The following is a 26,564-nucleotide window of genomic DNA, read 5'->3' on the forward strand; positions in this document are numbered from 1 at the left end:
GCAGGAAGAACCATACAAAATACATACATGACATAAAAAGTGCAAAGCAAACAATAATGGAATATATATATATATATATATCAGTGGCGTCGCGTGCCCATTTCAGTTGGGTGTGCTGTCATGTGGGTTATGCAACCCACGCTACAAATTTCACGTCGATTTTACCGTATGCATGGATGTGCGTCCACAGAAAATTTTCGGGGGGGGCTTGGAGGCAAATAATTACATCAATAAATTTTTATAATTATTGATTTAATTAAATAATTACATCAATAAACATCTTTTAGCTTTTTTTCGATGTAAGCTATAAATATATTATTTTCATTTTGCATTGATTTTAATGATCTTTAATTCTTCGAAAAAAAAGGTATTCAGAATTAATAGTTTTTAGCACAATTTCATATATTAAAAAATTGACCAGCATATTTTATTAAAAATCAACTAATTAATTAATCCTAAATTAAATTTTTCAGTTTAAAAGCAAAGAAATCATAAAACAAACGAGTAAAATAATATTAAATTACATACACTTACCTTTTAAAAATGTATTTTTTTGTTTAAATTTGTTTCACTATAAATTTACAATTCACACTTCACTCTGTAACTCACTAGACACAGAGGTCAAACTAGCCAGTCACTGTTCACAAATCAGAAGATGAACCAAAAACAGGAAGACTTATTTTATTGCTGCAATAAAACACGTGTTCTATGGCTACTCTGCAACAGGCCAACCCATAATAAAATTTTAAGACAGACAAAGCATTCCCAGGGTCGAGGGTGTAAGATTACATATCTCAATCAATTTTACGATTATAATTTGTGGAATTTTTAATCGATCAGGGAGGGTCGATTAAAATTAACCAATCACAGATGCTAGGTGCTGAGTGAGCTCAAAATTTTAGCTCACCCTGACCTGCCTTCTCAGTGGTTTAAAAATATTATAAAGCTAAGAATTTGACCTGCTCCGCCCTCTTTACATCTTTTCGAATGGCTCAAAGGTATATGCATTTTGAAAGCACACCCGTGCTATTAACGCGAATGTGACGCAATGTTTAGCACCAAAAAGCACCTTCTTCATGAAGCACTAATGCTTTATTATCCTCGTGAAGAGGATAATGAAGCATTAGTACAGTATATTGTGTTCAATTTTAGGAATTGCGCGAAGTCTACAAACAACTGGGGGAGTCTTTAACAGGAATAAATGCAAAAATATAATATCGGTGATACTGATATTTCGTGGATGAGCACCGCACACCCGGAATATTCACCCCTGATATACATATAAGAAAGAAAACACTAGTGAAGTATGAAAGTATAAAAAGGAAAATCCATAATTACTTTAAATTATGAATACTATATTAGCCTAAATTCATGTCAATTATCTGAAATACTCATAATGAACTTGTGTGATCTGTACCACTAAAATCAAAAATAACCTGAAAACCTCAGCAGTCAGTTAACTTCATAATTCATTGCCTCCATTACAGACGGAAAGAAAACAAATGAAATGAACATTAGTCAGCTCAAGATGAGGGGACTGGCACAGCTGTTTTGAGCAAGCCCACTTTGTAATTGGACAAAAACCTAAGAATAAACAGTAGCATAAATTGATACTAGTTTTTAATGATATTTGTACAATTATTAAGACATATGCATTCACAAGAATAATTTCTACTACTGAAAATCTTTTGGCCAGAAATTAATGGGTCATCATCAGTGCATCAGCATGTCACCATACTAGTGGTTACAAAATAAAATGAGTTACCAATTAAGGTTAAAACTAAAATTAAAATAATTGTGAAGTACAAAAATTAAAATAAATAAAATGATTTAATGACAGTATTATATTAAATAAAAAAAGGATGGGAGGAATGAAGGAAAACATTTATGAGAATGAGACTCCCCCAAATTTTGGCAATCAATAGCCAATCAATTCAATTTAGGTAATGTAGAACAGAAGATATTGTCATAGTGTCTACTCTCAGAGAAAGGCCAAATTTTTCAGTTGAAAAACAACTGCACAGGTAGTGCAGTTGTTTTTCAACTGAATATCCTGTTTGTCCAAAATACAAGCAGAGGCACTGGAATTGGTAAACACCAGGAATGAAGAGAAAGAGGGAGGGGATATTTATCTTTTGTGGGTGATAACCAGGAGGAGATTTCATTGACAGGGAAGAATGAACAGACTAAAGTGTATCTTTGCAATCGCCTTCGAGATATCTGCAATGTATGGAGACAGGAACTCGCTGTAAATGTTTAGGGTTCTTAGTGCTAGGCTTGTAAGTGTTCAGGATGCATAAACTACCTTGTTAAGCCATTCCATTCTGTACTATGTTACTCATATAAGACTCATATGTTACTGAGCACCATCTAGTGCTCAGTAACATATGAGCAGAGGCACTGGAATTGGTGAACACCAGGAATGAGGAGAAAGAGAGGGGATATTTATCTTTTGTGGGTGATAACCAGGAGGAGATTTCATTGACAGGGAAGAATGTACAGACTGAAGTGTATCCTTGCAATTGCCTTCGAGATTTCTGCAATGTATGGAGACAGGAACTCGCTGTAAATGTTTAGGTTTAAAACCCTAAAGTTAAGCCATTACATTCTGTACTATGTTACTCATATAAAACCCATATGTTACTGAGCATCATCCAGCAAGAACTCATGGTGCTCAGTTCTTGTTGGAGAATCTTCAGAGTTCTGGAGCAGTTAACATGTGCTCTATTGAGCAAAGATTTCAAGATGCCTATTTTTTGAGATAGGTTGAATCCTTTATGTATTAGCAGCCTGTGAAGACAGGTTTATGGTGTACAGATGTAAGCATTCTAGGTGAGATACAGGAAAGGAGGATGTCCGGGAAGGCTAAGTTTCCATACTTATTTTTTCCCATGGTGAAGTTGACATGTGGGTGTAGGCTGTTAATATTTTGGTTAAGAAAGTTGATAGAAATGCTTCCTAGTCTGAACGCCTGATGGCAAACACATCATCCAAGCAGTGTACCCTAAAGAAAGGATGGGGTTATATTGAAGAGAATAAGAAGTCTTCAAGCTTCTATAAGTCAATTCTGGTAATTGCAGGTGATAAATGGCTTAGCATATCATTTCCTTCAATCTGTTTGCAGAATTGAAAAATTCTGCAGATAAAACAGCCTGAGTGCATGGCAAAGTTTAACTATGTCTGGAGGGAACTCCTCTGATAACAGTAGGTGAGTGTTGGCCAGAGGTACACTGGTAAACAAGGATTGGATGCTAAAACCAACCATGATGTCTGTAAGCTGAAGTGTTTTTTTTTTTTTTTTTTTTTTTTTTTTCAACAAAACTTTTGAATTTTTCAGAGCTCATGGCTAAACAATACATTGGTACTCTCAAAGCAAATTCTGCTAGCAGGATTAGAAGGAACAGAATTTAAGCAGTCTATGCAGTCTGAGTGGGACTTCTTCGTGGATTTTTGGTAGGCCATAGAAATGTGAGGGTTCTTCCATTTTTTTGATAGTCTTTGTCCCAGTTCATCACTTTGTTGAGTAAAGAAATGTGTTTGTTGATTTTGCTTTTGGAAGGATTCTGAGTAATCTCCTGGTAAGGGGTTTGATCTTTTAATAGAAGGAAATTTTTCTGTTGTACCCAGTACTGCTTATGATTACTATAGCTTTTCCTTTGTGTGCTTTAGGTATGATGAGCTGGTTATGTCTCAAGGATTTTATGGCCTTGATCTCAGCTGGAGACAAGTTGGAGGAGAAAGGCTGACTCCTGAGGAGACTTCTAGTTGGAGTTTATTAGCATCATCACTTGAGAAAGTGGTTAAGTTCCTCTCAATGTTATTCGAGAAATCTGGATATGGAATTTTTAAGCATTATAACATAATCATGTCCTTTGGCAGGTACTGAAGTTTCTGCAGGAGTGAGGAAATGTCCAGATATGTTGACAACCCATCTGTTTGTTGCCGGGTTGACCTTAGTTGGTTTTTGCTTTTGAGCAAGTGAGTCAAACTTGCAGTTGAGAATGTGCCTGTTTTTACTGGAAGATCATTGGAAGGACTGTTAATACATCCTCGATCTTAAATACCGACCTTTTCAACCATGTTGAAAAGGTCGGTATTTAAGACTGAGGGTGTAGTCTCTTTAAGATCAGAAATGTGAATGTTGACAGTGAGATCTCATTTGGTGGTTGTAGTTAATTGCAAATGAGCACATGGCTAGCATTGGTGTAAATAATAAGCATCTGCCAATTTTAGCAAAGTTAGGAATTAACTTCAAGTCATGGCATTGTTTTAAAAAGGAAATTATTCTCATACCTTACCTAGTTGAACTGAGAGTTTGCTGAGTTTACCGGTCTTCTTGGTCATTTCCTCCCCATGAAGGATAATTAAACAAGTATTTAATGGCATTTGTGACAGTGTAACGATTATCAGACACATGTATTCACAAATAAATTTCGTTATTTTTGTAAACACCCATATGGTAGCACTCCGGTGTGTGGCAGAATTCTGTAAATAGGATTAACGTTCTTTATTCTAGTTTCACCTTGCAATACATGCTGATACACAGATCAGAGCTTGTTACTTTCTGGCCAAAACATCTGCAATAATAAAAATCATTATTCTTTATTCTTTTGAATGTGTGTCTAATAATAAATTGATGATGTTCTGTTAGAATTGTAAATTAAAGGAAAATGGTACAAAATGCAGTATTTCTTTAATCAGTTTCTTATTAAAGAAATACTGCATATGATAATAATAAGACAAAGATGATTAGAAAGAATAAAAATAAGATTGTGGACTGTGGGTAATAAAGGTTTTTGTGGTTGAAAGATTCTTTATCCCTATGGTAAAAAACTATTTTCATTTTAATGGTACGATCTGCACCTGTTTAATTTCATTAGGAAGATACATATCCGTATGGATTTAATTTAAAATATAACCAAGTGAAAAACCTTTCAACATCTATCTCTAATCCAGAGTATTTTAGTAATAAGGTGTGACACCTTTTGACTACTTATATATGGAAATATGACTTCTGCATTACTTCAAATCTTGGTATCAATTCTGGGTCTGACTCCTGATGAGATCTCAATAAAGGTCGAAACCAGTCTAGGTAGTGGCGCTTCCCATAATGCATAGCATTATACTTGTCTGTAAGGATATGTGCTTTGCATTATGGGATACTATGGCAACTAATGTGAAGTCATTAGCCTCACAAGTAGTCCAGTTGTGAGGTTATTTCACTCACAAACTTTGCTTGCTTTTATCCATTTGATAAAGGATGAAATCAAGAATATAATTTCTTGACATCTTTAATTTATAATATAACCAAACTTTCAACAAATAAAATTTACACCATTTTCTTGGTCTACTGACTGTGATGTCATTAGGAAATTCCATTTCACTATGGTGAAGGTTTTGAGCTTTTACAATTTATAATGTAAGCAGCTCCACAATGAGCTCTTGGATTCCCTGGAGGTGTAACATACTAATAACAATAACAGTGAGCTTAAAATAACATTAGCTCAATTAGACTCAGGCCAAGATACTTCTACAGTTTGTTAGTAGCAGATCATTTTATTATAGTATGCATTACTGTTGCTGGCAATGCTTAAGCTGCATTGACAATTTCAGCCCAATTACACTAAAATGGAGGTTGGGGGGGGGGGGGGGGTTGTAGGTTGGTGAAGTTGCTTCCTCTGAAGATAATTTCAACTAAATTTGGCAAGATTTTTCCTTGCATTTTAGTCTAGCTCGGCTGAAATATTAACATTTGATATATTCAAACTTAAATGGCAAGTTTAAGTTGAACTTTTCGATAGAGTAGTAGAAACTATTTAGATAGAGTGGTAGAAACATGAATGGAAAAACTTGCACCTGGCCTTGGCAAGGAGCGAGAATGATTGAGTGCCTTTTGCATAAGAGAAAGATGCAGCACTTGGTCCTTTCAAAATCAAATCTGGATTTAGATTTTTTTTTAAATATTTTATTTATTTTTTTGAGCTGCAGTATAGGCTGAGTGCAATGCAGAAATTGTAGGCTTAAGCCATTTTGCAGTACACTTAATTTGTTTTTCCCTGAACTGATCTGGCACACTTGTTAGAGAACCATGGCTTGGGTAGTGATTATTTTGGGTGGAATGGGGGTGGAGAACAAAGGCTGTCATTCCTGTAAGAATTATTGCTATAATTTGGTATGAGCAGGTATTTGGATATGGAGAATCAAAACAGCAGACAAACCATAGGAAGGAGGCATTCTGGTGGATGGACTATCTGTGTTAGATTTTGCATTCTCTGACATGGAATATCAGTTGTGATGAATGGCACAAGCAGTTTCCTTCATAGTGGAAAGACAGGAGGACATGGTTTAGGCAGCTGAGATGAAATATTGTTATTGAGGGTGCCAGCTGAGGCTCTGTAAGGAATAATAAATCTGGTTTGAATGACTGCAATAAACTGTAGACAAAACAAGACTAGAGCATCCTTGATATACAGCTGATTTCTATTTTAAGAGAGCCAAGAATATTATTTATTTAATATCATTTTCCATATTTTATCAGTATCTTACAAATTTGTTTTGATACCATTCATGACAATCAAACATATATTTGAATTACTGGTACTATTCCAGAACTCCTGCTTCTAGTATTATCAGAAACTTTGATAAATTAGTTATTATATATCTGGTTGACAACTTAAGAAATTTTAATATTATCTAAGCATCAAGATTATATCATTTCTCCTATGAACTTGTCACTGTTTTCATTATGGACACCTCCAAGGAGTTCAAAGACTCATTGAGGGAGGGCACCTACTTTACAAATCTCCATCTCTACCACTCAAATCCAACTACAGTAAATCACATCGTCTACACCAGGGTTTCCCAAACTGTGTTCCACAGAAAGTGAATAAGTGTTCCGTGAAAAATAATCAAAATTAATATAAGCCTGGAATGGTTTTAAATGCTGCTACAAGTTCAAACATGTTTCAAAATCAGGTGCTCCTCATTCTGCATGTGAATTGTGCTATTAAAGTCAACATGTGCTGGCCTTGACTCAGCCGAGAGCGAATGAAGTACAGAAGTATCTACTCGTATTCTAGAAACGTGCAGTCATGAAGGTCAATGCAATGCGATACAGCCTGCTTTGGCGATAGTGCGTGCTTAGCTTTACACTGAATACGAGACCGATGATAAAGGAAAAAAAGACTAGAAAATTTTCTAGTCTTTTTTTCAAAAATAATAAGGAAAAGATTTTTCCTTCCAAAAATCTTTTCCTAATTAAAATTCAAATTTTTTTTTTATTTATGTTGTGTCGTGTCTTCTATTTCTATACTACTTATGAACTAGCAGTCACATAAGGTGGGAATACCCTCTGGCTCTCGGGAATCACGGCCGTCGTGAACAGAAGAAGTGCTCGGGTGATACTTTCTTTGCCTGAGCCGGGCCAGAGATCACAGGTATCATGTATCATGGCGATCACTGCAAATGCTCAGTCATAGGTCGTAGGCAATGCATAGTGTGTATTCATCATCATCATCAAATTCCTGCCATGTACCCTCAATGGGTGTACAGGATATGATAGTACTACATGAAAAATATACATCATTACTAACTTCCTATCTACAATTTTTCCTCCATATCAGTCTGTTACTTGTCAAGACTCCAACATTACCAGATCTTACATTTCTATCGTCTCAGGCACTTTGTACAGTATCAATCCACCTATATCTTGGTCTTCCTCTGGGCCGTTTTCCTGCCAACCTGGCAGAGAACACTTGTTTTGCTAATCTTTCCTTGCCCATTCTGTTTACGTGACCATACCACCTGAGAATAGCTCTGCTAATGCATTCCTGGATGCTGACAATATCAAGTTCTTTACTAATATCCTTGTTTTTATTATATTGCCATTGATGCCATCTGTTCACGCCTCTAATCTTGCTCAGGACTCTCATATCTGCAGTCCCTAGTCTTTGGTCAAGTGTTTTACTTCTGACCCAGCTCTCAGATCCATAAGTTAAAACTGGTTTGAACACTGTCTTCTATACAGCTAATTTAGTGTTTCGACTAATTTCTCTCTTATTCCATATGAATTTATTCAATTGACTTCCTACCATATCAGCTTTGTTGATTCTGTTGTCTATTTCTATATTTAATTTACCATCTTCACTAAAAATCGTGCCTAAGTAGCTGAAATGTTTTACTTGTTCCACAGATTCTCCATTCACAACACAGTTGACATTTTCAATGAGTCTACCTATTTTCATTGTCTTTGTCTTTTTATTGCTGACCTTCATACCATATTTATTACAACAGTTATTCAATTCAGTGAATCTTGCAGACTAGTAGTGGATTTATTTAGAAGTATAACATCGTCTGCATAAAGCAAAGAGCTGACATTAACATCTCCAATTTTGATATAATGTTTAATACCACTTTCCTTCATAATGTGATCCATATAGATAATGAATAACAGAGGGGATAATGCACATCCTTGTCTCACACCAGATTTAACATTAAACCATCTTCCTGTACTTCCTTCAATTCTAACTGCTGAATTACAACCTCAAATAAAGACTAAGTATTCCTTGATATAATGCCTCATTGACACCATATAACGGTAGCATATTGAATAGTTTCTCTCTCTCTCTCTCTCTTGGCACCTTGTCATATGCCTTTTCCAAATCGACAAAACTTAAATACAAATCTTTGTTATATTCCCATGATTTCTCCATTATTTGTCGTAAAGTGAAGATCTGCTCCTGACAGCCTCTATTTGACCTGAATCCAGCTTGTTCCTCACCAAGCTTTTCTTCCACAATTCTTCTCAACCGTTAGGAAAATATCTTCTCAACCGTAGGGAAATATCTCTGTAATTCTCACATCCAGTTTTATTTACCTTTTTATATATGGGTACTATTAGAGCTCTGCTCCAATCATCTGGAATTCGTCCCTCTGTCCAGGCATTCTGAACTATGCAGTGCAGCCAATGTAAGACTCTTATACCACCATACTTCAGCATTTCTGGTCGAATACTACTCCTGCTGCCTTTCCACATTTCAAGCCTTTGATGGCTTTTTCTACTTCAAGTATGGATGTGTATTCCTGACTACATGCCTGGTCAGTGTTTTTTACCACTGTGCTGTCATCACTGCTTGCTTGTTTCATTTAGCAGTTTTTCAAAGTAATTACTCCATACTTCAAGGATATCTTTTTCTCCAGTTTTCATGTCACCTTTATCATCTCTAACTCCTTTTACAGCAGTCTTTCCTCCATTCCTAAGCTTCTTCAACAACCTCCAGAATATTTTGCCACCTTCTTGATATTTATTTTCTATGTTCTTGCCAAAGTCCTCCCATGACTTTTGTTTAACTAGTTTTACACAGTGTTAAGCTTTCTTACATTTGTCTCTGTATTCTCTAAGAGCACAAGCTGACTTATTTGCCAGGAACTTTTGATATGCTTTCTTCTTTTCCTTCAATGCCTCTTTAACTTCCTGTGTCCACCATGGAGTTCTGATTTTTCTATCCTTGCAGACAACTTCACCACATGCCTCTCTAGCAGAATCAATCAGGGATTTCTTCAAGGCTTGCCACTGAATCTTCAAGGTTTGGTTTCTGTTCTCAAACTATTTCATTTTTTCTTCAATAATCTTTGTGTATTTTAGTCTACAGTTCACATATGAAAGCTGCTCAACTTTTATTCGCTTTAAAACTTTCTTACATGTTATTCTTTTCAATATGAAATTCAATTTTATCCTGCTCAAGACTGAATAGTGTTCACTTCCAATTTCAAATCCTCTGTACACTCTGGTGTCCTGCACCAGGGAGAAAACATCACTATCAACAATAACATAGTCAATGAGACTTTTCTTATTCCTTGCCTCTTCTCTCCATGTGAATTTGTGCACATTTTTATGTTGGAACGTGGTGTTAGTAATAACAGTCCATGTCCTGAGCAGAAATCCAACAAATATTTGCCATTATTATTAGCTTTGCTCTTTTCTCCACATTTTCCCAAAATATTTTTGTATGTCTGACAATCATTTCCTATTCTGCTATTTAGATTCCCAACAAGGACCAACTTTTCCTTTTTCATTGTGTCAGTTGCTTTTTCTAAAGCCTCAAAAAATTCCTCCACTTCTATCTTAGTAGAACCTTCTGTGGGACCATAGGCACAAATAAGTCTCACTGTCCAGTCTTTGTCTTATTCTCAAATTGTCAATTCAACTCGGCCCCCCTCCAAGATTAAATCATGAGTGCCTTTTGTTAAAATTTCAGAATTTGTGAAGTGTTCCGTTGTAGGAAATATTTGAGAAACACTGATCTACACCAACGCTATCTACTGCCCACCACTAATATTTTCGCAGACATTCACAAACATGGTGGGATTCAAACTCACAGCCTTTTGGCTGGAGAGCAAACTATGCTAACCACTCAGCCAACCAGGCTGGCAAGACAGAGGCTTAAATTCTGTTCCTTCTAATCCTGCTAGCAGAATTTGCTTTGAGAGTACCAAAATTATTTTTAAAGCTAAACCACTTCCTTCCTAATAATCTCAGTGCCAATGTCTGTAGTTGAGATGATGATTTAAAGGGAAAAAACTCAAGAACTTTTATGTACAACCTCAAGGTTATAGGTCTTCCAAGGCCCACAAACCTGGCATTTCTTTAAGACCTGTTATTGACAGTATTGGTTGTCCTACTTATAAAGTATCCAAGGATTTATACTTAACTTCCCAAGAAATTATATTCTTGGTTTATTCTTTATCCAAGTATATGTAAACAAAGTTTGCACATGAAGGTACATTCACGACTCAGCTACTTGTATATAAAGGCTGATAACTTCACATGAATTGTATTTGTATATAAGTAGTAGCTGAAATATGAATATACTTCATTCATAAACTTCGTTTGCATACACCTGGATAAAGGATAAACTGAAAATAGAATTTCCTTGAGGGGGGGGGGGGGGGACAGTACTAAATAACTACAACGATATATGTCGTAGTTATTTAGTACTGCTTATTGTTGAAGTTCAGTACTTTTTTTCCCATACTGTATATCCAAGGCTTTGTTAAATTTACTTTCTACTTGCACAAGGAAATCTTCTCATATTAAGAACACTTTCGACTTCAGAAGCAAATTGTGTATGTTCTTCATTTGAGCCCTTCAAATAATGTGATTAGCTTAGTTTCACTCTAAGCTAATCACATTATTTGAAGTAGCTGAAATGTCAGCTACCATCACAGATACCATCAAATTACACAAGCAAAATTTTTGTTCTAATATTGTTAAACTTTTATCATTTTATTATATACTCTGGATATTTTACCATTCAAAATAAACTGTAAACACAAACTGAAGAAAATTTTGTTTCCAAACTAAATACTTTAGATGAAGAAGGTAACAACCAATTACCCTTTTTTGGATCTGCTAATTTTTCATCAACCAGATAACAGTTCTCAGTGTTTGGGAAGAAAACTCAAAAAGGCCATTTTATTCATGCAGAGTCGCATCATCATTTGTAAAGTAATTCCAACAGATCAAGTGGCACAGCAACACCTACTGCTGTGAGCAGACTTTAAAATAAGATCGAAGATAAGAACCTCTGGAAGCCATGGGATGAAGAAAATTAAGTGGTTTGCTTAAAAGAAGAGAGTGTGAGGAATGGTTTTAGGGAGGGGGGGGGGGGGGGGGTAGAGAGGATTTCGGATGGTCTGGAAAGCATACAAGATTGGTGGAAACATAATTCAAAAGTAATCCTGAGCTGTGCAACCGAGGTGCTTGGTGAGACATCTGGAAAAATTAGAGAGCAGAAGGAGGGTTGGTGGTGAAATAATAATGTACAAGTGGCAGTAACAGCTAAGAGGAAGGCAAAGCAGAAGTGGGATGAGTCAAGAGTGGAAGAGGACAGAGAGAGAAAACAAGAAGCCAAGAGAATTGTGGCACAGGTGAAGGCCATGGCATATCAAGATCTGTATGATCAATTAGAAACAAAGGAAGGACAGAGAAAAATTTACCAACTAGCGAAATGTAGAAATAAAGCAGAAAAGGACATCTTACATGTGAGGCAGATCAAAGATGCTGAAGGAAGAGTATTATGGAGGGATGTGGACATAAGAAACAGATGGAAAATATACTTTGAGGGACTTTTGAATGAGGAAAATACAAGGACTCACAGAGAAGATGGGCAGCCTTCTGAGGGGATGGTGCAGAACATCAGTAGAGTGGAAGTGACGGAGGCCATTAAGAGGATGAGGAATGGAAAACTGGTGGGCCCTGACAGGATTCCAGTGGAGGTATGGAAGGCACTGGGGAAGAGGGAATTGGCCTGCTGCGAGACCTGTTCATGAAAGTTTGCCAACAGGAAAATATACCCGAGGAATGGAAGGAGAGTACTCTTGTCCCCATCTACAAAGGTAAAGGGGATGCACAAGACTGTAAAAATTACAGAGGAATAAAGTTGATGTCCCACACAATGAAAATCCTAGAAAGGGTTCTTGATGGAAGATAGAGGAAGGAGGTGGAGATTGCAAAGGAACAATTTGGCTTCATGCCTGGTAGATCAACAACAGATGCTATCTTTGGGTTACGGCAGATGGGAAAGTTTCGAGAGAAACAACGGGAGCTACATCTGACATTTATTGATCTGGAGAAAGCATATGATAGAGTGCCAAGGCAAGAAGTCTGGAGGTGTCTGAGGGAGAAGAAGGTTCTGGAGAAATTTGTCAGGTTGGTGCGGGAGATGTACAGAAATGTGAAGACAAGTGTTCGGACCTGTCTGGGACAGACAGAAAGTTTTCATGTAACAGTTGGCTTGCATCAAGGGTCAGTATTAAGTCCGTTTCTGTTTAATATTGTGATGGAGGAGGTGAGAGAAGATGTGCCTTAGACAACGTTGTATGCAGATGACATCTTGCTGTGTGCAGATTCAAGAGAAGAAGCGGGAACTAAACTGGAAAGATGGAGAAAAGTATTGGAAGAAAGAAAGAGGTATGAGACTGGGCAGAAGTAAGACAGAGTATATGTGTTGCACAGTGGGTGGTGGCCAGGAGACAGATCTGGAGCTGGAAGGAAATGTCATCAGGAAGGTGAGGGACTTTAGATACTTAGGTTCAACAGTGAAGAAGATGGAGGAGCTGAGAAGGAAGTGGGATGCAGGATACAAGCGGGTTGGAGGAACTGGAGGGAGATGGCTGGAGTGTTATGCGATAAGAGGGTGCTGATCAATCTGAAAGGCAAAATCTATAGGACAGTAGTGAGGCCAGCTATGACGTATGCTATAGAAACTGTGGCCCTGAGGAAAACTAACATCAGCAGGATGGAAATAGCAGAGATGAGAATGCTTAGGTGGATGTGCGGTGTGACCAGAAAGGATCGTCTGAGAAATGACTATGTGAGGGAAACAGTGAAAGTTACGAACTTAGGAGCAAAGATACAGGAGGCAAGGTTGGGATGGTTTGGTCATGTGATGAGGAGGAAGGAAGAATATGTAGGAAGAAAGGTCATGCAGATGGATGTGCAGTGGAGGAGGAAGCGTGGGTGGCCAAAGAAGAGATGGAAGGAGCTGGTAGAAGAGGACTTGAGGATGAACTTGGATGTGGTGACAGCCCAAGACAGGAGGATGTGGAGGAGACTCATCATCAACAGTGACCCCACATAAGTGGGAGAAGCTGCAGAAGAAGAAGAAGAAAAGTCGCATCATCATCCTAGTAAAAAAACTGGAGCTATTGAGACCTTAATAGATCAAGCTCATTTTTTAAAGAAGACTTACTATATAAATAACTACATTACATCAAATTAACTTTCCTGACAAATGGTTTCTTTATTGACAAAACTTTCAACAGCTATAGGATTCTGACCTCTTCTGCTCAAGGCAAAATGCATATCCCACTTCCTTCCCTAAATTAAAGGATTATCTGAAGGTACTGCGAAAATTTTAAAGACTCTCAACATCTATGTGGCATTTCATCCTGTCAGAAAAATCTTCACTTCCTCACCAAAAGACATGCTTCCTCCACTTAATTTTCCAGGTATCTACCAGATCACTTGCTCTTGTGATCTATCTTATTTTGAACACTGGGAAATTTGCCTTTGTCCATCATGAGGAAGATAAATATTATATCAAGTATCTTGAACATAAACAATCTCGCCTTGTTAAACATGCCAACTCTACTAAGCACAGAATCCTGTGGAATAAGATAAAAGTCCTCATTAAGAACAGATTCGTTATGAAACTTCTTTATAAGGAAACATGAAACATCATTGTTCAAACTAAAATAGATCTGATGGCCTACATTTATCTCCCTTACAACAGATAGTACTTTTTCAATGTGTAAAACTTTTTAAATTTAGGAATTGGATGACCATTTGTTACTTTACTAAAGCTATTCTATTATGGCAAATTTTAGAATCCTTTTGTTAACAGTATATCATTGTGTTCCATTTTTTAATTGTACTCAAGTACAATTAAAAGATGCTTTAGATATGTAGTCAAAAATTCTATGATAAAGATTAATTTATTTAACACAGGTAATGTTTCTTTTCTCCATAGCATTATGCCTACTTACATTCATCCAATTTTAAGAGAGATACAACTGCTGCGGGAAGGTTTCAGTATTGAGACCACACTATCATGTAATTCAAGAGTTTGATTTAAAAAAAAAAAAAAAATTAAAACCCAACAAGTTTCATAAGTCATAATACTTACATTATCATGGGTACTGGTACATAAAAGTTTTACATAACAAAAGCCTATTAACAATTACGTACACATATTAGATGTTTTTGATAACTTCACAACTGTAACATATAATTGATAAACCAGAATACAAATGGTAAACTTGTTACAGTATGTGTTGTATGCATGATATGCATACAGTAACAAATTTACCATTTGTATTCTGGTTTATCAATATGTTACAGTTGTGAAGTTATCAAAAACATCTAATACGTGTAATTAATTGTTAATAGGCTTTTGTTATGTAAACCTTTTATGCACCAGTACCCCTGATGATGTAACTTTTACGACTTACAAAACTTGTGGTTTTAATTGTAAGTTTTAATATTTCATTAAATCTTAATTACATAATAATGTGATCTCAATGCCGAAAACTTCCTACAGAACTGCTAAACCACAGAAACTTATATTTGCAGATACAACTCCTGTTAAGTGCTTGTTTGTGACACACACACATATTTGGAAGAGTACCGTATTATTTTAAATATTTATGCAATGACTGATGAGTCTATTTAAAAATAAATAAATATATGAAATCCCACTAACCTCTTCATCTTCTCCTTTAGCAATATAGGATGTATAACCACCATAATCAACTTTCCAATCTGTGAAAAAAAACAAGTTTACAGAAGTCAATAACAATAGCAAAATAATCAATGCCATTGTCCTCCCTTATCTGCAGTCAACCCCAGTCCAAATATATTAAATTTAAAATTCCAGAAATAAACAATTTATAATTACATCAGCAAAGTGGATATTAGATCCAACATTATTTCAAAGCCAAATGTTTATAGAAAATATGAAATTTCGTACGTTGACCTGAGAGCTTACAAAATACAATCCTTTGCATCCTTGAGTTAAGCAACTCAGGGATACTGAGGATTGTATTCTCGTAAGCTCTCAGGTCAACTTATGAAACTTTCATAGTTTCTACAAACATTTGGCTTTGAAATAATGTTGGATCTAATATCCACTTTGCCTGTGTAATTTTACATTGCCAAAATAAATCCATATAGTTCTTTCTTTTAGCAATAGACAGTTCATAATTTTTAAATTGCATGCTGTTCTGTTCTGAGTAGTTCTCGGTTATCAGATCGACTGTTGCAGTATTGCACTGCTTGTGTTCAAAGCAATCATTATTTTATTTAATAATGGCTCCAAAGCGCAAGAGTAGTGATGCTGGCAATTTGGCTTCATAAAATAATAAATAAATAATAAAAAAAAAAAAAACATGCTGAGGTTGCTAAGATTCCATTCACATTCAGATAACTTTTATCAGTATGTTGTTATAATTGTTCTATTTTATTATTAGTTATTGTTGTTAATCTCTTACTGTGCCTAATTTACAAATTAAACTTTATCATAAGTATATATGTATAGGAAAAAAACATAGTGCATATGGGGTTCAGTATACTATACACGGTTTCAGGTATCCGTATGGTGTCTTGGAAGGTATTTCCTGTGGATAAGGGGGGGGGGGGGGGACTACTGTATTAATTATCTTTTAAACATTCAAAATTCACAGAAAAATAAATAAATAAAATTTGACTATTCAAAAACCAATGCACAATAACTTCAGCTTTCATGTAAATCAAAGTGTTTAGACATGAATCCATTTTACACTGAAATAATGTACACTAATCACCATAATTTGTATACACTGCTTGGAAAGAAGTCAGACCCCCCCCCCCCCCCCCCATAGGCAAGGTGCATCATACCATGTAACAAGTCATGTTTGTAGCTGGTATAAATTAGAGGAATATAATACTCCCAAGTCAGTGCAACTATGACCAGGTGAAATGGCTGTGAGAAGGGAACTTACCGAGTTTGAAAGAGGCATTATGATAGGATGCCAAGTTGAAGGCCAATCAGTGATACCATACTGAGATAGAATCCCATGGAATTAACTGCTAGTGCTATCCATAGTGGATAACCCACCACATTCACTGAATGTACTATGAAGGAAAATATGTAAAAACCACCATTTGTTGCTGACATGTTAAATGTGGAGTTCTAGGCATCAACTGGAACACGGATCTGCACAAAAACATTCAGAACTGAGGCTCACAACATGGGTTTCAGGAACTGCAATATGCAAAGCCCCACGTTACCTGAACCAACATGCAGCATCACTGCCAATGGTGCAAAGAGCATGTGGGATGTGGAAGCTTAGAAAGCTGTGTTATGGAGCAACGAATCACACTACACCCTCTACAGAGCAGATGGACGGGTGTGGCGGATTCCTAGAGTCCGTGATCCCAACTATGAAATTCGAAGGTAATGGAATGGTCATGTTGTTCTCGGTTTGGCCTCGGACCTCTGTTTGTGGTGTCACAAACAATGAACTCCAAGAGGTATCTGAAGATTCTGGACAAAGCAATGCTTCTTACTTTGTCGCATTTCTATGGAACTGACCACTGTCTCTTTCAGCAACACAATGCACTGCTTCATACGGCTGTAACTGCATGGTTTCAGGACATGAATGGACATAGTCCTAATCTCAACCCTATTAACACGTTCGCTGCCAACTACGAGTATACTCGTAGTTGGTAAACCAGCTACAAGTATACTCGTATGATGCTTACCGCCGGCAACAAGATTACTGTACTGATCTTCAAGAAGTGAAAATGCTTGGCTTGTGGAGCTAGCATCAAAACTATGTATTCTCATAGATGGTATATGCTCTGCACAAGCCAACTACGAGTATACTCGTATGACGCTTACCGCCGGCAACGAGATTACCGTACTGACCTTGAAGAAGTGAAATTGCTCGGCGTACGGGAACAGACTATGCCGAAGTAGCGTGGCAACGAATGTGTTAAGGGATGAACTGGAGCGTTGAGTGAGGTCAAGGGCCATCCATTCATCTCACAACAGTCCAGAACCTCATTACATGCCTACATGAAGATTGGTCCAAAATCTCCATTGATTGCTACTGTACACTTGTGGAAAGTATGCTCTGTTGGATTGCTGCAGTCATCGCAGTGAAAGGTGGTCCTACATCTTATTAAGGTTGGCAAAATGCTGTTTGTTCCTCACACTATAATGTCCACTGACTTCTTTCCAAGCAGTGTATCTTCCTCTAAATCCTCTAATACTTTTCATTCCCAAACAGTGCTGACAGAACTCATTTAGCACCAAATAACTTTTTGATGTGAGCAGTCTCCATCCTTCAAGCAATCACTGATAGTGATTCAGAGTACAGTAGACAAGTGTCTAAACCCTAACACTCATAATTATTATCTGTAACAACGTGGTCTTTTTATACATAATTTATATACATAAATTTATATTTATGTATATAAAATCAAAGAACACTTATTTATTTTATCTGTTTATCATTATCACTACAGAAGAGATTTAAATCTTTAAATTTAAATCTTTAATATTTAAATCTCTTCTGTAGTGATGATGATAAACAGATAAAATAAATAAGTGTTCTTTGATTTTATATACCTTTTATACATAAATTAAGGTAAAATTTTACAAGTATTATATTATGGTCATTATACTTATCAAGGAATTATATTCCTTGATAAGTATAATTTACCAAGTAGTTAGCATATCTACCAATGAGGTTCAGGTGTCAATAGCACATGAAATAATAATAACAACAGTAATAATAATAAAAGACTATCTGCATGGTGCTATTTCGCGTGCTGAAATAGTTATTTTATCATATCTACTGGTTTTGCTGTTTTTATGAACAGCTAGCTTCCTTGGGGCCTCAGTTATGAAGACAATATATTACAACTATGAATATCAAAAATTATACGTGAAACTAAGCAAAAAGATAGAAATCTATTGGGAATTAGGAAGGTTTTTTTTTCCAGTTCATGTTTAGAGTCAGTTGTAATCTGTGTATCATTTATGTTCTCCACTTACAAGATTTCATATAATGACTCCCATAATCCAGTTCCTACACTACAAAAACTTGCTACAAATACATTCTGTATGTGACATAAATTTGGTTGGGAACAAGAGGCTACAGCATCCAAAAAATGTAATATGTTATCCTCAAGCTTGAGTATACACTTAATCATGGGATGTAGCAAGTTAAGGTATTTCACAAACATATGTAATATGTACTTGTGTTTCTAGCCGAATTATGAAAATATCTAGATAACTAATCAGATGGAGGAAGAGATGCTTGCTGATTAAAGGACTCTATTTAGCGGTTTGGAAAGTTTTGGTGAGATAGATGGTGAACCTATATTCAGTCTCCTCTTCCTGTTAACATGCGTGAATCAAGTATTAAAAACAAGTGTTATTTTGTGATGAAATAACTTATGTCGTGTGTTCCTCATAATAAATCAGTTACTGCTACTTGTGTCCTTCAATTACAGGAAGAGAGTAACATCCAGGTGATCTTGGAAAAGAATTCATGAAGAATGTCCTCACAAACAAACAAAATACTTAAAGACCTTTGCAACCTTCCAAAACAAAGCAGGAAGAGGGGGGTTCTATTCTAAACATTTAATGGCAACAAACAAACACACTGCCTGTTAACATCTGTCAAAGGGAACAAAGTGGATTTACTGTTAATTAATGCCCTTCAGAGGAAACTAACAGGCAATTTTGCCAAATCTCATGTCACAATTATGACAAGAGTGTAGGTACAATATTCCAAATGATTATGTACTGCATTCCCCCATATCTAGAATCCAATGGGTTGTTCCAGAGCCAACTGTGCACAAGATGTGGCCTAGTCAAGGAAGGTCATCACCTAATGTGGTCACTAGACTGAACACAAAATTTAAGCATTTTCTCTCTTTAGTGTCCAGCACAGAGACTGGACACTAAAGAGATAAAAAGTGATGGGCTAATTCAATGAGTCAGTTCCTGTTGCAACATGCAGCTGAACACCTGTGGCACAAACACAATACGTCAATGGATCCCTGTGCATGGTTTCAAGCATCCACAGTGAAAGAGGTACAATTGTGACATAAGATTCTTCCCAGTCAGAATTACGGCTCCAACTGCATAATACCAATGCATAACTTTGGTCTACAGAAAACACATATCCTGTGGGTGCGCACGCGTGCACGCTCAGACATACTGCACCTCTTCAAAGACTGACACCAAGTCTTCCATGACAATATTGAACCAGTGAATCAGTGCTCTGGATATTTACCAGATCTCAACTTGGTCAAACAGTTATGAATATTCTGGGATATACTTCTGCGAGATATATACATACTGCACAGTCCTTTATTTAGGAATTATGGTATTCTTTCAGACATGATGGTTAGATATCCATAATAATATCATTAGACATTCAGTAGAATCAATGCTATGACTATAATGGGAAAAAGCCCATATGTGACAGCAATGTCATATTGGGCATGTGATCACAATGCAGTATTACATCAGCCTATATCCGACCAATTTAAAGGAATCCAGTAATGTGATATCATCGACTACTCCGATATAAGGTGCTTTTCCTGGAACTGTCAATAAATTATCACATTAATCATGTGCTGTTTAAACATGACTGTTAGTATGAATACTAATGATGGAATGAAATCATCAAATTCCTGATAGGTACCCTCAGGTAATATATGGGATATTATAATAGTACTGCATTACAGTATTACTAACTTCCTATCAACAATTATTCTCCAAATCTGTCAGAACCTGATTATTATCAAATCTTATATTTCTGTTTTCTAATGCACTTTCAAATCTTCTAATAGATCATCTTCCTCTTCATCTTTTTCCTGCCAGCCTGGCAAAGAACATTCATTTTGCTAACCTTTCATTTCCCATTCTTTTTAAGTAGCAACACCAACAGAGATTAGCTCTGCTAACACATTCCTAAATGCTAATAAAGTCAAGTTCTTTCCTAATAGCCATGCTTTTTAATATGATACAGACATCGATGCCATCTCTGTTTACTACCCTAATCTTTCTCAGAACTCACATATCAGTGGTCTCCAGTATCTGAACAAGGATTTTATTTCTAAACCCAGCTCTCAGATCCATAAGTTAAAATTGGCTTGAACACAAGCAAGTTTAGTGTTCTCACTAATTTCACTCATATTGCATGCAAATTTATTCAGTTCACTTCCCACCATACCAGCTATACTAATTCTGCTACCTATTTCTAAATTTAACTTGCCAGATTCACTAAAAGTGCCTAAATAGTTGAAATGTTTTACTTAATCTACAGATTCTCAGTTCAGGATAAAGTTGATGTTGTTCAATGTTTCTGACTATTTTCATTGTGCTAATTTTCATACCAAATTTATTACAGATGCTATTCAATTTAGTCAGGAAATCTTGCAGACTTGTACTGGATTTATTTAGAAGTGTATACAGCCTTGTATCACACCTTATTTAACATCAAACCACCTATACTCCCTTCAATTCTAGCTACTGACTAACCAGTCAAATATAGACCAAGTAATGCTTGATATAATGTCCATTTACTGCAGCATTTAGAGCAGCTTTTCTCTTGGCAACATGTGTGTCATTGTGTGTAAAAGTAGCTAAGCAAAAATCATAGAAAGACTTTGGTAAGAATATAGAAAATAAATATCAGGAAGGTGGCAAAATGTTCTGGAGACTATTGAAGAAGCTCAGACATGGAGGAAAGAGAACAAAGATGACATGAAATGAAAGAAAAAGATATCCTAGATGCCTGAAGTAATTATTTTGAAAGACTGTTAAATGAGCCAAGCAGTGACAGAACCATACTAGAAAATTTTCAAGACAAATGCAAAGAGAAGTACATATCAATACTTGAGGTAGAAAAAGCTGTCAAGCACTTGAAATATGGAAAGACAGTTGGAGCAGATGATATTCAACTAGAAATGCATAAGTATGGAGGTATAAAAGTTTTGCATTGGCTGCATTGTGTAATTCAGAGGGCCTGATCAGGTCAAATTCCTAATGATTGGAGTAGAGCACTCATAGTGCCCATCTATAAAAAAAAAAGGGAATAAAACTGAATGGGAGAATTACAGAGGAATTTCTCTACTAAGAATTCCAGGAAAGATTTATGCAAGCATACTTGAAAAAAGGTTGAGAAAGACTGTGGAAGAGAAACTTGGAGAAGAATAATAAGGTTCAGGCCAAACAGAGGTTGTCAACATAAGATTTTCACTTTAAGACAAATAGTTGAGAAATTGTGAGAATATGACAAGGATCTATAGTTTTGTAGATCTGGAGAAGGCATACAACGGGGTGTCCAGAGAAAAGCTTCTCAAAACACTACAATTATATGGGATGAAAAGAACATTATATAGAGCAATACATAGTCTATATTTAAGTCGTCAGTCAGCAGTTAGAATTGAAATACAGGAAGATGATTTGATGTAAAATTGATGCATGTTATTTCCACTCTTATTCATCATCTATATGGATCATATCATGAAAAAAAATTGGCATCGGGCCTGATATTAGAATTGGAAATGTCAAAATCTTGGTTAGCTCTTTGCTTTATGCAGATGATGTACTCCTAAACTAAACTAGTGCAAGTCTCCAAAATTCACTAACTAAACTGAATAACAGCTGTAACAACTTTGGCGTGAAAACAGACAGGGGCATAGAAAACTTCAGCTGCATTCTGAATGGAGATCCTATAGAACAAGTAAAATATTTCAGCTATTTAGGCACAGTTTTTAATAAAGACAGCAGGTTAAATCTGGAAACAGACAAGAATAAGCAAAACTGGTATGGTGGTTAGCTAGCTGAATAAATTTATATGGAATAAGAGAGAAATTAGCCAAATCAACAAACTAGCAGTACACAAGGCAGTGTTTAAACCAGTTTTAAGTTATGCATCTGAGATTTGGGTTAGAAATAAAGCACTTGCTCAAAGACTAGTGATCACAGATATGAGGGTTCTGAGAAAAATTAAGGGAGTGAACTGATTGCATCAATGGCAGAATCATATTAAAAATGAAGATATTAGAAAGGAAACTGGCATTATTAACATTCAAGAATGTGTCAGTAGAGCTAATCTAAAGTGGTATGGCCACTTAAATAGAATGGGTGAAGAAAGATTAGCAAAACAAATGTTTGATACCAAGACGGCAGGAAAGAGACGCAGTGGAAGAACAAGGTCTGGGTATCAATCAGAAGTGCCTTACAAGCATGAAATGTTAGATATGACAATATTAGAGTGCTCATATGTAATAGATTGATTTGGAGGAAAATTGTAGATAGGAGATTAATAATAATGTAAACTTAATTAAGGTGTGCTGTCATAGTAACATGAACACCCCTTGGGGGTAAACATCAAGAAATTGATGATGATGATGAACTTGTCATATGCCTTTTCCAAATCTACAAAACTGAAATACAGATCCTTGTTATGTTTTCATGATTTCTCAACTATTTGTCTTAAAGTGAAATCTGATCTTGATGACCTCTATTTGGCCTGAACCTCTACTTGTTCTCCAAGTTTCTTTTCCACAATCTTTCTCAACCTTTTTTCAAGTATACTTGTTCTGTGGATTTCAAGGTGCACTGTGAAGGGATGTTGAGCAGCAGCTGCACGTGTTCCAATGAGCTTGGGAGAATTATTGATGTTATGTCAGATGAACATTTCCCATAGAAATATTTTAGAATACACATATTGAAGAAACCAAATGTCTGTGCAAAAGTGGGAGGAGTGGGTTGGTAAGAGATGGGTCATTAATAAGTCTAATTGCTTTCCTCTGTATTGAGTCAAGCATTTTGAGGGAGATTTTAGGGGGGGGGGGCTATGTTTCCCTCATAATGCTCTTTTCCACCTTTTTGGCTTAAGAATTCCTTTTAAACTCCATTTAAAACTCTTTCTCCCATAAACTTCAACTTTTAGAATATCACCTCTGTTCTAATCAACACAACAGCTGTTCTATTATTCACTCTCACTCACTAATTCAACTTCCTCTTCCGAAGTACCATCTTTGTCCAAGCACACTACTGCTGACAGATGAAAGTTGTTTGTTATAGATAAAACTGCAGTTCTTCAATGGAGTTGGAAAGTTCGACATTTTCTTCTCTCAAGTTTATATTACAGAAATAAACTAAATTAGAGATTAGTCCTTTTTACAAATAAATATCACAATCAAAACAGTTTGCAATGTGTCATAAGTATACAAAGATTTCTTATATAAACATTTCTAATTTCAACAAATAATGCTTTTTTTTTTTTTTTTGCTGTACATTTATGAAATGTTTACATCACGATAGATAATAAAACCAAAAGTTACCCCTTCCCACTAAAAAAATAATGTAAGATAATCTGATATCACTAAATAGTAGATATCCTGCACTATCTATTTCACAACATATCTCCAAAGATATGCTTTGCCCTCAAACTGAAAATATGGATCTCTTCTATTTTAGATATCCTGGTTTTGATCTCCCAAAAGAATAAATTTACCCATGAAACTATAGAAAAAACAGACCAGGAGATATACAGCATGGCATTACCATCCATCTAAAAAACAGGGTATCTTCAAAACTTTCAGAGGAGTTTGCAATATCTCAAATAGTAACGAAAGAGAATAGAAATTTCAATAAACAGGGATGGAATGGTACACCATGAGATTTGTAGTCAAGACAGAAACCAAGATGTGAAAATAATCAACAAAAGAAATGCAAAAATGTTAAAAGTGTAGTTACTCTACCATAGTTAATGCCACATGTACAGGATATGCTGTACATATGGCATTAACTATATTACACAAAACAGACCTAGACTAGAAAAACTAACCCAGTGTGAACTTACAAAAGATGTCAATTTTTTAATTAAAGCTGACTTTAATTAAAAGTTTCAACCAGAACATTTTGGAGTGTGAAGCATATGTTTACAAGATCAACAGCGAATCTTATGACTGCATATGTGTTGTGTCAATTCTAAGAATAATTTCTTTCAGTTTAAGTATAACAGATTTTTTCTTTTCTTTTTAACTATTTGTAGCAACTTAAAGTAGTTTGCATGTGTGTGTCGATGATACTTGATTAACATTTAACAGAAGACAGTTAACTATCATCATATTTTATACCTGTGTAAGAGATGCCCATAATAGGAAAACATGAAGTTTTCTTTCTAAGAAAGTGCAACAAATACTGTTTAAAACTAATTCATTAATTTATTTATTAAAAATAAAATATTACATGTTTCTGTTGTGGGTACCACTTCCTTGAGAATCATGACAAATGGACTCTGATTTTTCATGCTACTGAAAAGATGTATAACTGAGAGGAGACCTCCACATAGCCTTTAAAGGAATGAGGAGAACCGACCAGGGCTTCTAACCTAATTTCCAATCCTCAGCTTCTCGTGGTGCACCCTGTTGGTATCTACGTGGATACTGAATGAACGAGGATGGGCTGGCAATTTGGGATTTAGCCGACCAAATTGTATTCTTATTGGTTAAACCAAAATAAAAAATGATGGTACAACATGATAAAATTTCATGCCGGATGGGGCATTGCCTGTTAAACAAGGCCACCATTGTTTTTGCCAGGGAACCAGGGCGAACAGTGGAAAGTCAGCTACTGGAACAAATCTGAAAACACACCCCAACTCAACATCACCAGAGTTAAAGATCGATACTATCAACATAAGAAGCCTGAATGGCAAAGAAATGGAGCTAGCTGAGGAATTAGACAAGTACCAGATCGACATAATAGGGGTGACTGAAACAAAAAAGACAAAAACTGGTGAGATCTTTCTGAGCAATAAATACAAAATGTTATATTCAAGCAATGACAATCAAGGAAAAGAAGGTGTAGCCATAGTATTCAACACAAAATATGAGGCTAATCTTCTTGAATGGCAGTCAGTCTCAAGTAGAGTAATGTGGGCAAATATGAGAATGGTGAACTGGACAATGAGACTTATTTGTGCCTATGGTCCCACAGAAGGTTCTACTAAGGTAGAAGTGGAGGAATTTTTTTGAGGCTTTAGAAAAAGCAACTGACACAATGAAAAAGGAAAAGTTGGTCCTTGTTGGGAATCTAAATAGCAGAGTAGGAAATGATTGTGAGACATACAAAAATATTTTGGGAAAATTTAGAGAAAAGAGCAAAGCTAATAATAATGGCAAATACCTGTTGGATTTCTGCTCAGGACATGGACTGGTTATTACTAACACCATGTTCCAACATAAAAATGTGCAAATTCACATGGAGAGAAGGGGCAAGGAATAAGAAAAGTCTCATTGACTATGTTATTGTTGATAGTGATGTTTTCTCCCTGGTGCAGGACACCCGAGTGTACAGAGGATTTGAAATTGGAAGTGATCACTATTTAGTCTTGAGCAGGATAAAATTGAATTTCATACTGAAAAGAATAACATGTAAGAAAGTTTTAAAGCGATTAATAAGTTAAGCAGCTCTGAGATGTGGACTGTAGACTAAAATACACACAGATTATTGAAGAAAAATGAAAGAGTTTGAGAACAGGAACCAAACCTCAGAGATTCAGTGGCAAGCCTTGAAGAAAACATTGATTGATTCAGCCAAAGAGGCATGTGGTGAGGTTGTCTGCAAGGATAGAAAAATCAGGACTTCATGGTGGACAGAGGAAGTTAAAGAGGCAGTGAAGGAAAAGAAGAAATCATATCAAAAGTTCCTGGCAAATAAGTCAGCTTGTGCCCTTAGAGAATACAGAGACAAATGTAAGAAAGCAAAACGCTGTGTAAAACTAGCTAAACAAAACTCATGGGAAGACTTTGGCAAGAATATAGAAAATAAATATCAAGAAGGTCGCAAAATATTCTGGAGGTTGTTGAAGAAGTTTAGGAATGGAGGAAAGAGTGCTATAAAAGGAGTTAGAGATGATAAAGGTGACATGAAAACGGGAGAAAAAGATATCCTTGAAGTATGGAGTAATTACTTTGAAAA

The 26,564-nt window shown here is 36.0% G+C and overlaps 1 protein-coding gene across 3 annotated transcripts in view; it reads right to left on the reverse strand.

Moving 5' to 3' along the window:
* sud1 (Prolyl 3-hydroxylase sud1) overlaps positions 1 to 26,564 on the reverse strand; it is a 232,918-nt gene that overhangs the window by 5,000 nt on the left and 201,354 nt on the right. For 2 of the 3 annotated variants that reach the window (XM_090410657.1, XM_090410658.1), the window contains exon 13: positions 15,264 to 15,322. In XM_090410657.1, coding sequence (XP_090266783.1) covers positions 15,264 to 15,322 — 59 coding nt within the window. Of the gene's footprint in view, positions 1 to 4,397; positions 4,578 to 15,263; positions 15,323 to 26,564 lie in introns of those variants that run through there. The other variant, XM_090410660.1, reaches the window with a different exon arrangement.

This window comes from Typopeltis vanoorti, chromosome 20 (genome assembly GCF_054136105.1).
Source record: "Typopeltis vanoorti isolate ZY-2024b chromosome 20, IOZ_Tvanoo_1.0, whole genome shotgun sequence".
NCBI classification, from domain to species: domain Eukaryota; kingdom Metazoa; phylum Arthropoda; class Arachnida; order Uropygi; family Thelyphonidae; genus Typopeltis; species Typopeltis vanoorti.